This window comes from Arachis stenosperma, chromosome 6 (assembly GCF_014773155.1).
Source record: "Arachis stenosperma cultivar V10309 chromosome 6, arast.V10309.gnm1.PFL2, whole genome shotgun sequence".
Classification (NCBI taxonomy): Eukaryota; Viridiplantae; Streptophyta; class Magnoliopsida; order Fabales; family Fabaceae; genus Arachis; species Arachis stenosperma.
In genome coordinates this window covers 125,413,754-125,429,093 of record NC_080382.1, presented here as the reverse complement: position 1 = coordinate 125,429,093, position 15,340 = coordinate 125,413,754, and the positions used below count along the sequence as shown (strand labels likewise).

The 15,340-nt window shown below is 33.0% G+C and overlaps 1 protein-coding gene across 1 annotated transcript; it reads right to left on the bottom strand.

Moving 5' to 3' along the window:
• Positions 1 to 3,221: 3,221 nt before the first annotated feature.
• LOC130935774 (uncharacterized) lies at positions 3,222 to 6,140 on the bottom strand. The gene is made up of 6 exons (XM_057865659.1): positions 5,789 to 6,140; positions 4,557 to 4,655; positions 4,330 to 4,438; positions 4,157 to 4,228; positions 4,035 to 4,040; positions 3,222 to 3,693 (listed from the first exon to the last, which is right to left on the bottom strand). Exons 1-6 carry the CDS (start codon positions 5,971 to 5,973, stop codon positions 3,577 to 3,579), a joined length of 588 nt encoding a protein of 195 aa, XP_057721642.1. The 5' UTR covers positions 5,974 to 6,140; the 3' UTR covers positions 3,222 to 3,576.
• Positions 6,141 to 15,340: the final 9,200 nt, after the last annotated feature.

Here is a 15,340-nt window from a genome sequence, read left to right as displayed (position 1 = left end):
TTAGTTAAATCCATCCCTGCCTCCAACTAATACACTTCATTATACCGAGTATACCTAAATTCAAAAACAAACATTCAACTAGAAATATATTACATGTATCAACATGCACCCTCTCAATGTTACTCACTAACCCACCACTATACTACAGCATACCATCCTCATTCTTCTCTAATCGACCCATGTGATGATAGATGAACGTGATATGTGTTGTCATCTATAAAAATTTAGAAATAAGTGATAATTAGCTAAATCAACACATCAAAGCATTATAATCGAACCTCCATTGCAAAAATAAATCAACTTAATCACCAATAGTATGAAGATCCCAATGAACAGAAAACAACGAAAGAAGAAATATAAAATGCTTATCGCAACTTTTGTTATTCAATAAAAATTTATACATTGAGCGTCAATGCCAAACGTGAGTCTGTATGCGATTTACCAATTTGAAGAGAAGAATGCGAAGGGAAAAAGAGATAAAAAGAAAAAGAGAAGAATACCAAAAGACTATTCAATTTTGCGCATTGTATGTAGTGAGAGTTTCATGAATTTGAGATAATGGGTTGAAACAGGAGTGAAACCCTAAACGAATTTTACGTTAGATTTTTATCTGCAACATCACCAAACTCTATTTAATAGAAAAGAATTTTTCTCATAGTTTGACAGATTTATAGCGTTTTTACATATTTAGAAAAAATAATTGTCAGTTAACAAAAATTAAAATTATTATGGTCAACGTTTTGAAAATTTTGGTAATTTATCTAGTAATATTATTCCTTTTATAAATCATTATAGGTATTTAAGGTTTATGAAACAATTTCTAAAATCTAAACACCTATATGCGACAAGTTAGTCAAGTAATAGTTATTTTTAGGTTATTCATTTAGGTAAACCTACACATATTTTGATGTATGGGCTTTTGAATGGTCTCACAAACGATATTTATAATTATAGTTTCGATATATTGATAGCCATGCTAATTTTTCTAACTTCTTTTTCAAATTCTGTTAATTTTCATTTGTATTATTGTTATAGTTTTTTCTTTTTCTTTTTGAATATGTATATTTGTGATTTAAATATTTAGATTTGGTATACAAAATCTTAATCTTGAATATGTAAACCTTTTTTTTCACTTTTTAAATATGCAACATAACATAAGGGACAATACTTTAGTATTCTCAAGTCCATTAACAAAAACAAAGTTATAATAAAAACAAAGTTATATTTGACTATTAGATATTTTTGTTAAATATTTATTATTTTTTAAAAAATTATTTTATTCTTTTAAGATCGTTTTTCTTAGCACCAGAATTTTCTAGAAACTATTTTAGTAATTATTTTTTTGAATAATTTAAAAGGAAAAATACTAAAGGACTATCAGAATTTATTATTTTTTATCATTAATTAGTCATTAATGTTTAAAAATATGAGATAAACTGATAAAATATGTTGTTAGATTACTAGATTAACTGTCTGAAAACTTTAATAGTATAAAATTGAATTGGAATAAATTAGTAAAACTATAGAATTGAATTAAATTCTAGTGTTTGGAATGTTTATCAAATGAATTAAAATTTTATAATAGACAATTTTATCTTTTATTAATATAACATCATATTTAAATAAAATATATTTATTTATTAAATTATATGAAAAATTTAAAAATTGTATTTTTAACTAAATTTTTTCAACTAAAATTGGTTCACCTCTTTAAAAAAAACAAAAATTAGATTAATCTAAAATATTAAATTTTAAACATTATTATTAATTAAAAAATAAATTATTTTTCATGATTGATTCCAACGACAAACTAACAACAAAAAAACAAACATGAACTATTAAGAACTAACTTGTTGAGTGGTTTAATGACATAAAAAGCTTAAAAAAGTTAGTTATTAACAGTGAATTATAGCAACTAATTCATGTTGTTAAATAGAACAAAATTATGCCAATTTTTGCTAGTGCCATGATTAATACAACTTCACTTAAAATGTTCAGACATATTAGTAAACGCTTGGTGTCATTAATTTAAGTTAAACATATAAAATTTATATGAGTGGATTTTTTTTAGATCTACATAATAGGTCTTTCAAAAAAAAGGTATATATATTATATAAAGTGAGTTGAAGAAAAGAGAAGAGAAGGAAATGAAGGTGGTGAGAGAAGAAAAAATATATGTTAAAATGTGGAAGGCGTTGAGAGAAAATAAGTGAAGAAAATTAAAAAAAATAATTAAAATATAAAAACATTCTAAACATTTTAAATTTTAAATGAAATCCAATGGAATGGAATTTCAAATCCAACATATTTGAATTGGAATTGATTTTGAGATAAAACAATGAAATTGAATTAAATTCCATCTAAACTAATTTAAATATTTTTGTTTCAAACGCTAGAATTGAATTCTAAGAAATTTCCAAACACTGTGTGATTCAAGTATTACTTTATTACTCAAATTCCATTCCCATGGGAATCAAATTACCCAAAAAGAAGGTAAGAATTGAAATGATAGTATTTTGATTCTCTAGAATCAAATTTGCTTTGAGAATAATTTTTCAAATTTTGAACCAAATATAGGAATATGATATTTTTATTTTAAAATTCCTAAAAATTATTTATAATTCTCCCAACCATACACACCCTATAAAAGAATTAAATTAATGACTAAATAATGACCAAATACAATAAATTCTAATAATCTACCAGCATTTTTCATTTGAAAATATTAAAATTACGTATGTTCTGAATATTACTATTTCTTTTAGTCTTTTACAAAATCTTGACAAACAAAAAAAATAGAAACTAAAAATAAAACCCCAAAGAATTGCATTTCTCAACACATTAGGTCGCTGGTACATTAATAGGAATGCAGTCAATGAACACTACCACAGTGCACAGTCTCGTATTATCATCATTTTCCATTTGTGAAGCATGATACCCAACTGGAGGTAATCAGTTCGGATAGAAGGCACGGAATGTTTGAATTTGTTTTGAACTCCAAAACTATATAATTCTGAGAAAACCTGAAAGCAAGAAGTCTTTCTTTTTTTTTTTTTATGTAAAAACAATTCGTGACTATCAGAACGAGATATTGAAAAATGTGTAATAACATGTTTGGTTTCACGTTTTAAAGTCCTAAAATCAATAGAGGAAAAGGGTCACTAGCTCATAGAGTTCTAAAGCAAGCAAACAAAGCAAAACACCTAGTATACTCTGGAATAGACTAGAAGGAAGGATGAAAAAGGCCATTGGAAATAATTGATTTTCATACTGTGGCCTATGATTCATCCATGGAGAGTTCTAAATATATGGTATTCAAACCAAAAACAGCTTTCCAGATATCATGATCAGTAAATACAACTTTGCTTGCTAACATCCATCCCATACAGTGGGAACTGAAAAAAACAACTATTCAGGCTATGCCGTAAACAAAATTAGTTCTCTCGCTAACATCTGAATCCATTCGACAAATTCCAACATCATTTTGATCTAACTAGGAAATACTGACCACTGACAGAATGTCATGCTCTACCCCCTTTCAATTTTCCGATTGCAAGATGTCCTAATCTGCGATTATTAACGCCTCTTCTTGCTTCCTTTTGTGCTGGACTTTGATGGTGTAGCAACCAGATACACAAACAGAACAATGATGGATATCACCGAGATAAGAGATCCATACTTAGCCAGCAACCTCTGCGGACAGTAAAATTAGTGACATTTGATAATGAGGTCACACTGTGATGCACCAAAAGAGTGGTTGACAAAGAACAATTCATCAGAATATAAAGAAATATGCATCTGAGGAAAAAAAGTGTAAAAGCATGCATAAACACATCAACTTTGCAGCAGTGCACACAACTTATTAAACTATATGATTCTCAACAAAGTTGCATCGGACAAATTTAATCATGGTTGACATATGACATGCATAAAATCAACCAAAATAGGTAGCACTCATGCTAATTCAATGTCATTCGCATCATAAAACAATGTCTAAGACCGCAATTAGATAGAGCACAAATAGTTGTACATACCTTAGCCTGAGAAATCCAGTCCAACCAGATGCGATTACATGCAAACAAAGAGTAAGATGTAAGTCAACAAAAGCAACATTTGGGATCGGTGCATGTATCAATCAGGTACACAAGAGACATACCCATTCAAACTTCTGCTCAGGAGGTCTATCAGCAAGAACATCCAAGGGCAATATGGGAGTTGATAATGCCTCCTAATAGAAAGAAATTATTATTCTTGTTATTATAAATTCATCACTATTACAAGAAAAATCTCAACACATGAAAATAGGCATCACTCTAACATATATTAAACCTGTAAAGCAGCCTTTGTGGGAACACGGAATTTTATGACAGCTGGTTCGCCAGCAAATACTCCCTTTGTATTTGTCTCAAGCTCAAAAGTGTGGGAGAGGATGCCACCACTGAAAAGTGCAAAATTTATTTGCTACACAAAATATAATGAACCAAAATGCAACAAAGCAAACTGCAAGAGATAGCCCAGAGTAGCAAAAAATTTACAGCAAAAAATTCGACACTCACGCATCAAGCTTCTCCCATGACTTTGTGGTGCTACCACTGATTACACTAAATTTATCACTTGGCCAGCCATCATCTGTTAGACTTACATCATATGCAGTCCTTTCAAAGAAAAAAGAAAAGTAATGTAAGTGGCAACGATAAGAAAAAGAAAAATAATGGCAAAAGAGGGATACTAAATAAAATTAGAGACCACAAGATAACTATAACTGTCAAATATAAAATGAAATCTTCATCGACTTGTCATTCAAACTCATCCCATGATTGTGACACCTCTCATTAATTATGCTTTACATGAATGGCTTCATGTACCTAAAAGTTCATTCTATATCACTCCTAATGAAATTTAGAAAGCAATCCTGTAAAGATTAAAATACATTCACGGGTATCATTTTGCCAAAATAGATCAGAAAAGTATTGTGTTTGCATAGAGCTCACACTGAAATTCCTCATGTTAATGCACTTCCATTATCCAGTAACAGAAAATCCTATAACAACTTAAAAAATCAGCATAAACTTGCAAGCCTATTACGTTATGTGATAAGCAAAGAGTAAACAGCATAGAAGGTCCTATCTTATTGATTTGGAACCATTGCTATCATAGTCCATTTCGGTAAATGAAACCCCAGACCCATTAAAACAAGGAAGTTTCCTTCGCGTGTTGGTCCTATCTTGCATAAAAAATGCAACAGTTGAAAGCAACAAACCAAGCTCACACTGTATTTCTCCATATCTTGAATTACAAACATCAACACATCAAATCAAATTTAGGGGTACAATCAGTATATATGCAATTGAAACTCGTATGAAGCCACCAAAAGGTTCAAATTTTCTGTTTTCATAATATTAACTTCACTTGTTGCCCCCTGTCGATCTTTTCCGCAATTAGATCAAAAAATTGAAAACCGATCATCTTTCTTCCACTTAATTACAAAAAATTGCCATTTTATATATAAGTTTCCACGGCATTAAAGAAAATCGAGATCTAGCATAAATCTCTTATCTAATTACACAAATACATGTACAAAAATTTGACAAATCTCAATAACCTAATTGCACCAATCGATCAGAGCATGCATGCGCATGGATGGGGAATTGAGATCTCAGACACATAAAACAAAATTCAACAAAATGAATAATAATAATAATAATAATAATAATAATAATAATAATAATAATAATAATAATAATAATAAAGGAATAGGAAAATGTTAGGGTTGTAGATCGGAGCATACGAGGTTCCTTGGTTATAGATGTCGATGGTGACGGAAACCCTCTCAGCACCGGAATTGATCCTGTTGAGCGTGGCCTTCTTGTGCGCGACGATGAAAGGGACGTCGGAGGAAGCAAGTGAGGAACACACCAACAGCGATGCTATCAGAGCTATAGCGGTGAGTGCCTTCATCATTGGATCCGCCATTGGAGAGAGGATGAGATAGAGATAGAGAAAGAGAGAGGGTCAACGATGGAGAAGATGGATCTTTAGATGCGAAGACTGGTTTATGTGGTTTATATGCAAGGGTCTGTTTGGATCCGGAATTGGAAACCAGTGTCAAATAAAATTAAAACAACGAGGAATAAAAGGGCACTACTAGGGTTAGTGACTTCTTGTAAATTGTAGTATCAAGGAATGCCAACCAAACGCTTCACTAATACATCACCTACACGTTTCCAAAGCGAGGTAATGTAAATTTTGATAAACTTATATTAAAGTAACCTATCATTTCTGTTCATAAAATTTTAAAATATTAACAATCCTATCCAAAAATAAATCATAAAACCAATTTTGTATTAATGAAAGAAAAAAATTAGGAGTGAACACGGATTGAATTGGATATGACCAAATTTCGATCGGATCCGCACTAAAATCATCGGATCGGATCTAATATTCGCAGTTCTTAAGCTTGGATCCGATCCACACATTTGCAGATCGAATCGGATATCTGATATATACACAAAATACAAATATTTTTAAAAGCTTATTTCTATTAATAAAATTTATTTTTCTATTATTTTAAAAAGATTAAATCTTAAAATAATATTAAACATACTTTTCTTAAATAATAAATTAAAATAATACAACATATATGATAATTATTAGTTGAAATAAAACATAAAAAAATATTTGTTTATTTATTTCTTTATTTTTGCAGATATGCGGATACCAACACAAAATCCACAATCTAATCCGATAGTCTTGCAGATCGGATCCATATCCGCACTTTTCGAATCGAATTCGGATAAATACCGCAGATATGTGGACCGAATCTGATTCATGAACACCCCTAACAATTTGCCCTCAAGTTAGAAGCTGAAGACCTAGCAGCGATTAACGTTGCACACAAAACCTCTATTTTCACCGTATCGAAATTTTCGGAGACAAGGTTGGGGAGGAAGAGAGCCCGCAGCTGTGGAGAAAAAGGTGTGAATGGTTGCGTGCGGCGTACAATGGCAAGGTTGCGGTGGCGTGAGGTCTATAACGGCGAGGTTGCGGCGATGTGTGGCGTACATCGGCGAGGTTGCGGCGGCGGTCAACGGAGTATGGCACAGAGCGGCGATTAGTGCGTTGGAGTGGGAAGAATTAGCCCTGAAGCAAGAATGGCTGCCAATCAGGGAGATACATACCACTTGAACAGCATTGTGCATGTTGCCGGATTTATTGATAATGATGTTAGTTATCAAAATCCATATTTAGTTTATGTTATTGATCTGTTGATGACATTTATATCCTGATGAATATAGTCTAAATTTTAATATGAATATCTAATGAGATCGTAAAGGTCGATAGGTGTGATTGATTGTTAGAATATTGGTGATGATGAAATTTAGTGTTTCATTGTTTAGTGAATTTTCAGGTTGTTGGATGATTGCAAAGGATGTTAGACTTAGGTGAACCTAGAGACTTAAAGTCAGAAATTTCGTTCATAATTTATCTATGCTTGTGACGTTAGACTTGTGATATTATAATGAATACCTATAACCTGGTCTGTTATACATCACTAGCTTCTACCATATTCTTTTTTTACTTTGAATTATATATTTTTTGTGTATGATGCCCCCGTAAATTGTGTTGTTAATATTTCTGTTTTATCAGCCAGCTCGATGTGCTAGAAGCGTCTGCAGGTGACAGAAGATGATAATGCATGACCGGGTATTGCCCTACTTAGATCATGCCAATTTACTACATGTTGCAAGGCTGAATGATTATTGGTTTAAGCTTGATGAGCCACTGATTAGTGCATTTGTGGAGCGATGGCATCCTGAGACCCATAAGTTTCATATACCATTGAAGAGTGCACGATAACTCTACAGGATATTGGTGCAGAATTTACAACCACAAACTAACCGGCAAGTGCACCGAGTCGTACCAAGTAATACTTCAGGTGAATAAGGGTCGATCCCACGAGGATTGATGGATTAAGCAACAATGGTCAAGTGATTTGCTTAGTTAGACAGACAGAAAATGGTGTTTGAGAGTTCAATTACATTAAACAGTAAATTCAGTAAATCAGAAAGCAAGCAGTAAATTGATGTGAAATATATATGGAGAGAACAGTTACGACTTTAGAGATATCTATTTTCCTGATTGACTTTTCTTACTAACTATTTTAATCATGCAAGATTTAATTCATGGCAAACTATATGTGACTAAACCATAATTCCTTAGACCTTTTTAGTCTCCTCTAAAATTCATCAACCACCAATTCTTTAGTCACTTAATTCCAATTAGAGGGTGAAATTCAATTCTAGTTTATATGCCACAAAAATCCTAATTACCCAAATATAAGAGGATTATATGTCACGTATCCCGTTAAGTCCAGATAATTAGAAATTTAGGAGAATATATTTTCAAGCTGTTGTTTAAGTAAAGAAATTTTTCAAGTTATACAAGAACTCAATTAGAAAGAGGGTCATACTTCCGTTCCACCCAAATTCATAAGATAAAGAACGAAAACAATTATTGAATTATAAATCAGTACATGAATTAAAATAGAAAAATAATAGTATCAATCCATACAATAGACAGAGCTTCTTACCTTAACAGTGGAGGTTTAGTTGCTCATGGTTCAGAGAAAAAAACTAGGATTCGTAAAACTATAAATTGCGGAATGAGGTCGAAGAGAAGAAGAGTGCGAAGGGATGATTCTTTTTCCTTTTATATCTAATCCTAATTAATGTAAAATATAATTTCTAAAACTAAATGATATCTTTTTCTATTTCAAAATAAAAATTAAAGTTTAATCAGAATAAATGGGAGATTGCATGCTGGGTTTGAGGAGAGTTGGGGGCCACTTGAATCCTTAATAACCCTCGCCCAACGTGAGAGTGAGTTGCGCCTTACTTGAGGTGGGCAGTGTTAGTCTTGTGTGCATTGCTTGAACATTGTCGCCTTACTTGAGGTCTTCATGCGCCTAACTTGAAGCAAGTTAGGCGCAGCCTTGGTAGAACTGGTGAAAGACAAGTATGGACTATTATACATCGTTGGAAAGCTCTGGAAGTTATCTTTCCAACGCCAGTAAATCACATCCATTGGACCTGTGTAGCTTGAGTTATTCAGGTTTGAGTACAGAGAGGTAAGGATTGACAGCATCATTCACCTTCTTCTTTTTTTCTGCAGAAACTCCATCAAATCCAGCCAAATGCTACCTAAAATAAACAGAATTGCACACGACTCAAAGTAGCATCTATAGTGGCTAAAAGATAATGAATTCTTGATTAAACTCAACAAATTGAATGCAAATTCACTAGGAAAAGATAGGAAAGATGCTAACGCATCACAACACCAAACTTGAATTGTTGCTTGTCCTCAAGCAACCAAAACTAACATAGGCTTAGGATGTGAATTTGCATGAGAAGCGAGTATTCAATTAAGCTCCTGTCTCTTCTCAAAGTGGGGTTTATACAATGCAATCCTGAATAGTTTTGGCATCTCACTATCATTTGAATTAGAGGAATGTTAGTGTCATTTGGAATTGGAATCCAGATAATATTATGAATTCTCTAATCTGTTTACTTCGAATTAATCCTTGAACACAGAAAATTTCCTTTAATTCTCTTTTCTTAGGTGCTTTGCACCTTGAGTCTAACTGTGACTTTAAATGTTTTGTCTCAAGCTTCACTTGACACAAAAACACCACAAGCACTTAACTGGGGAACTCTCTTTAGGTTTTGATTTTTCTTTCAGTTATTCCCAGACAATGGTGCTCAAAGCCTTTGGCATACTCTGTTAAATACACTTGATCTCGACTCTTAGTGCTCTGTCTCAAGGATTACTTGACACAATTACACCACAAGCATATGACTAGGGAAACAATTCTTTGAGCTTTTAATCATGTCTGACCTTCCTAGTCATTGATGCTCAGAGCCTTGGACCTTGCTTTTATTTTTCTTTTGCTGTTTCTTTTGCTTCAAGGATTAAGCTTTTGTTTAATTCAGAGAATTCATAATAATTCTCTAAATTCCTATTCCTTATGCACCAACATCCTTTGATTCAAATTCAACTATACACTGTTCATATCATGCATTCAGAATCACAAATAATAACACCACATTTAAGTAAATAAGACTACTCTTAAATATAAACTCAATTTCTCATGCAATACATCATTTCTTTTCCTTTCTTTTTAGATTCAAGCTCAGTGAACAGTACATGAGACAAAAAAAAATTTTTAAACTAAAAGCAAATAACAGAATGAAACTAAATCTAAGAACTAAAAGTACTAAAGATCATTCAGGCAATAAAAGCAAAAGAAAACAGAAGACAACAAAATAAGAATGGAAGGGGAAATAGAATGAAAGGAACTCAATCACCTCAGTTATGCTGGTGGTCATCTCATTCCTCCGGCTGTGCTCCTCCATACAACACCAAACTTGAATTGTTGCTTGTCCTCAAGCAACCAAAACTAACATAGGCTTAGGATGTGAATTTGCATGAGAAGCGAGTATTCAATTAAGCTCCTGTCTCTTCTCAAAGTGGGGTTTATACAATGCAATCCTGAATAGTTTTGGCATCTCACTATCATTTGAATTAGAGGAATGTCACTGTCATTTGGAATTGGAATCCAGATAATATTATGAATTCTCTAATCTGTTTACTTCGAATTAATCCTTGAGCACAGCAAATTTTCTTTAATTCTCTTTTCTTAGGTGCTTTGCACCTTGAGCCTAACCGTGATTTTAAATGTTTTGTCTCAAGCTTCACTTGATACAAAAACACCACAAGCACTTAACTGGGGAACTCTCTTTAGGTTTTGATTTTTCTTTCAGTTACTCCCAGACAGTGGTGCTCAAAGCCTTTGGCATACTCTGTTAAATACACTTGATATCGACTCTTAGTGCTCTGTCTCAAGGATTACTTGACACAATTACACCACAAGCATATGACTAGAGAAACAATTCTTTAAGCTTTTAATCATGTCTGACCTTCCTAGTTATTGATGCTCAGAGTCTTGGACCTTGCTTTTATTTTTCTTTTGCTGTTTCTTTTGCTTCAAGGATTAAGCTTTTGTTTAATTCAGAGAATTCATAATAGTTTTCTAAATTCCTATTCCTTATGCACCAACATCCTTTGATTCAAATTCAACTATGCATTGTTCATATCATGCATTCAGAATCACAAATAATAACGCCACATTTAAGTAAATAAGACTACTCTTAAATATAAACTCAATTTCTCATGCAATACATCACTTCTTTTCTTTTTTTTAGATTCAATCTCAATGAGTGGTACATGACACACACAAAATTTAAACTAAAAGCAAATAACAGAATGAAACTAAACCTAAGAACTGAAAGTACTACAGATCATGTAGGCAATAAAAGCAACAGAAAAAAGAAGACAACAAAATAAGAACGGAAGGAGAATAGAATGAAAGAAACTCAACCACCTCAGTTATGTTGGTGGCCATCTCAATCCTCCAACTGTGCTCCTCCAACACCAAACTTAAAAATTTGCTTGTCCCCAAGCAAAGAAAAACTCGAGGGTGTCAAAAATTCTTTTTAATTGCTCCTGTTCCTATTCTAATCACTCTGCATGACCAAGACAAATGTAAAACAAGAAAAATTCTAAAAAAAGTGAGATAAAATAATTTAAAACCAAAGCTAAAATAACTATCATGCTAAAGTAAAAATAACTATAAAATTAAGACTAAAGTAACTACAAAACCAAGGATACTAGTAGTTGGGTTGCCTCCCAACAAGCACTTCTTTAATGTCACTAGCTTGACACTTGATTGTTGAATTTTCTTCCTCTTCTTCTAGTTGGTTGAAAGAAATGTCTCCAAGGGGGGAGATGTGAAAATTACTGCCCCCTGATATAAATTTCTCCTAACAAGCTTTCTTGTATTGTGATTAACTTGATTCACCTTGCTTGTTGGGGTAGAGGTTGGATTGTTTTTTGCCGACCTTCTCTTTTTCATGGATATTTTCTTCTGTTTCTTGGTCCCAATCCCCTTTTTAGTACTTTCCATCGTTGTCTTCATTTCTTTGATTTCAAAACATGGGTGTTGTGTGATAGTTGGAGTGTACCCTTCATCAAGAACTTCTTGAATTGGTGGTTCAATAAACTCACCCTCTATGCCACTCTATGCTTCATTGGAGTGTAGATTTTCATAATTATTTTCATCCCTTACAACCTCCTTTGTTTGTGCATCTTCCTTCTTTGTTTGTGCATTTTCCTCTTCTTTCATGTGTAAGGGTGGAAAGTTCTCTAATTCACTGAAGTATGAACTCCTTTCATTGATTTTCTCACTTTCTTCCATAGGATCTTACATTATATCTCTTGGGAAGGAATTTTCTTGTTCCTCTTTCTGGGATTTAATAATCATCTGTACATATTTCTCTACATTTTTGACACTCATTCTCAAATCATGTATGCATTCTTTCATGAGAAGCTCAAGAGCTGAAGGTTCTTGATATAAATAAGGAGGTGGTGGCTCTTGATATGAATAAGAAGGAGATGATGGTTCTTGATAAGAGTAAAAAGAGGATGGTTCTTGGTATGAATAGGCAGATGGTGGCTCTTGATATGGGTAGAAAGATGATGGTTCTTGATATGGATATGGAGGTGGTGGTTCTTGGTATGAATATGAAGATGATAGTTCTTGATAGTTAGAACATAGAATACTGAAGTTTCTTTGGTTTTGACTTTGCCAACCAAAACTTGGGTAGTTACTCCATCCACAATAATATAGATCACTACTTGAGTGTGAGTAGTAACCCATATGATCTCTCTCCATTATTTTTTCTTAGCACAAAATACCAAATAGAATTAAACACACCATATAGTAAATAGGCAAGCAAAGAAGAAAGAACAAAAAGAAAAATAAAAATAAATAAAAAATAAAAATAAAAGAAAATAAAATAAACAAAATAAACTGAAAAATTAAGAAAATAAAATAACTAATAAGCAAAAAGGAGTATAAAATTCAAATTCAATGAGTAAAATAACTAGGAAGAATAAAAACAACTAAAGGGACACCAAACTTAATTTCAAAAATTAAGAAAAAATTTAAATAAAATAAATCAAAATATTTTTTTATTTTAAAGAAATAAGTTAAATGAAATTAAAGCAAAAATGCCTAATCTAAGAAATCAAACAACCAGTAGTTGTCAATCACAGTCAACCCCGACAACGGCGCCAAAAACTTGATGTGAAATTTATAACCACAAACTAATCGGCAAGTGCACCGGGTCGTACCAAGTAATACCTCAGGTGAATGAGGGTCGATCCCACGAGGATTGATGGATTAAGCAACAATGGTCTAGTGATTTGCTTAGTTAGGCAGACAAAAAATGGTGTTTGAGAGTTCATTTGCATCAAACAGTAAATTCAGTAAATCAGAAAGCAAGCAGTAAATTGATGTGAAATATATATGGAGAGAACAGTTAAGGCTTCAGAGATATCTATTTTCCTGATTGACTTTTCTTACTAACTATTTTAATCATGCAAGATTTAATTCATGGCAAACCATATGTGACTAAACCCTAATTCCTTAGACCTTTTTAGTCTCCTCTAAAATTCATCAACCACCAATTCCTTGGTCACTTGATTCCAATTAGAGGGTGAAGTTCAATTCTAGTTTATATGCCACAAAAATCCTAATTACCCAAATATAAGAGGATTATATGTCACATATCCCGTTAAGTCCAGATAATTAGAAATTTAGGAGAATATATTTTCAAGCTGTTGTTCAAGTAAAGAGCTTTTTCAAGTTATACAAGAACTCAATTAGAAAGAGGGTCATACTTCCGTTCCACCCAAATTCATAAGATAAAGAACGAAAATAATTCTTGAATTATAAATCAGTACATGAATTAAAATAGAAAAATAATAGTATCAATCCATACAATAGATAGAGCTTCTTACCTTAACAGTGGAGGTTTAGTTGCTCATGATTCAGAGAAAAAAACTAAGATTCGTAAAACTGTAAATTGCGGAATGAGGTCAAAGAGAAAAAGAGTGCAAATGGATGATTCTTTTCCCTTTTATATCTAATCTTAATTAATATAAAATATAATTTCTAAAACTAAATAATATCTTTTTCTATTTTAAAATCAAAATTAAATTTTAATCAGAATAAATGGGAGATTGCGTGCTGGGTTTGAGGAGAGCTGGGAGCCACTTGAATCCTTAATAACCCACGCCCAACGTGAGAGTGAGTTGCGCCTTACTTGAGGTGGGCAGTGCTAGTCTTATGTGCATTGCTTGAACATTGGCGCCTTACTTGAGGTCTTCATGCGCCTAACTTGAAGTGAAGGGGCATTACTTGCGTGTTGTTGTTAATGTCTTACGCCTAACTTGAGAAATCTCAAGTTAGGCGCAGCCTTGGTAGAACTAGTGGAAGAGAAGTATGGACTATTATACATCGTTGGAAAGCTCTAGAAGTTATCTTTCCAACGCCACTAAAATCATGTCTATTGGACCTCTATAGCTTGAGTTATTCAGGTTTGAGTGCAGAGAGGTTAGGATTGACAGCATCATTCGCTTTCTTCTTTTTTTCTGCGGAAACTCCATCAAATCCAGCCAAATGCTACCTAAAATAAACATAATTGCACACGACTCAAAGTAGCATCTATAATGGCTAAAAGATAATGAATTCTTGATTAAACTCAACAAATTGAATGCAAATTCACTAGGAAAAGATAGGAAAGATGCTCACGCATCAGATATCGCATACCAATTTGGTCTCCCTATTGATGGACATGCAGTAAATGGATGTCTGAGCGACTTTGAGTAGTTGATGGAGAAGGAAAGTGGGTATGGTTTGGAGAGTTATTCAATGATCTTCCACCAGATGATTGTATCGATGAGTTCACAGTTTCTTTTTGTGGTTCAAGAACAAGTTCAAAGTCTTGCCTACCAATGAATCAGAGGCAACGATTCAGATTTATGCATGTGGTTACATTATGATGTTCTTGTCCATGACACTTTTCGGGGACAAGTCTGGTTCTAGGGTTCACTTATGGTGGCTTCCATATGCTGCGGACCTCGACGAGATCGGCACGTATAGTTGGGGTTCGGCTACTTTGGCGTGGTTCCATCTTGCGCAATCGTCATCAGTAAAGTACCTCCACACTTTCCATATAAATGAGCAACATCGATAGATTCAATGGCTTGCAATACTTGAAGACCTCAATATACGGAGGAAACGTCCAAAACAATCGATAAAAAAACCCTCATTCCATTGACCATATTACCTGCCTTAATTGGTGAAGTACGCAACACTGCTATAGTGCCAGGCATATATATATCTGAACCCCGATGATCTACCTTGGAATTAGGTTGT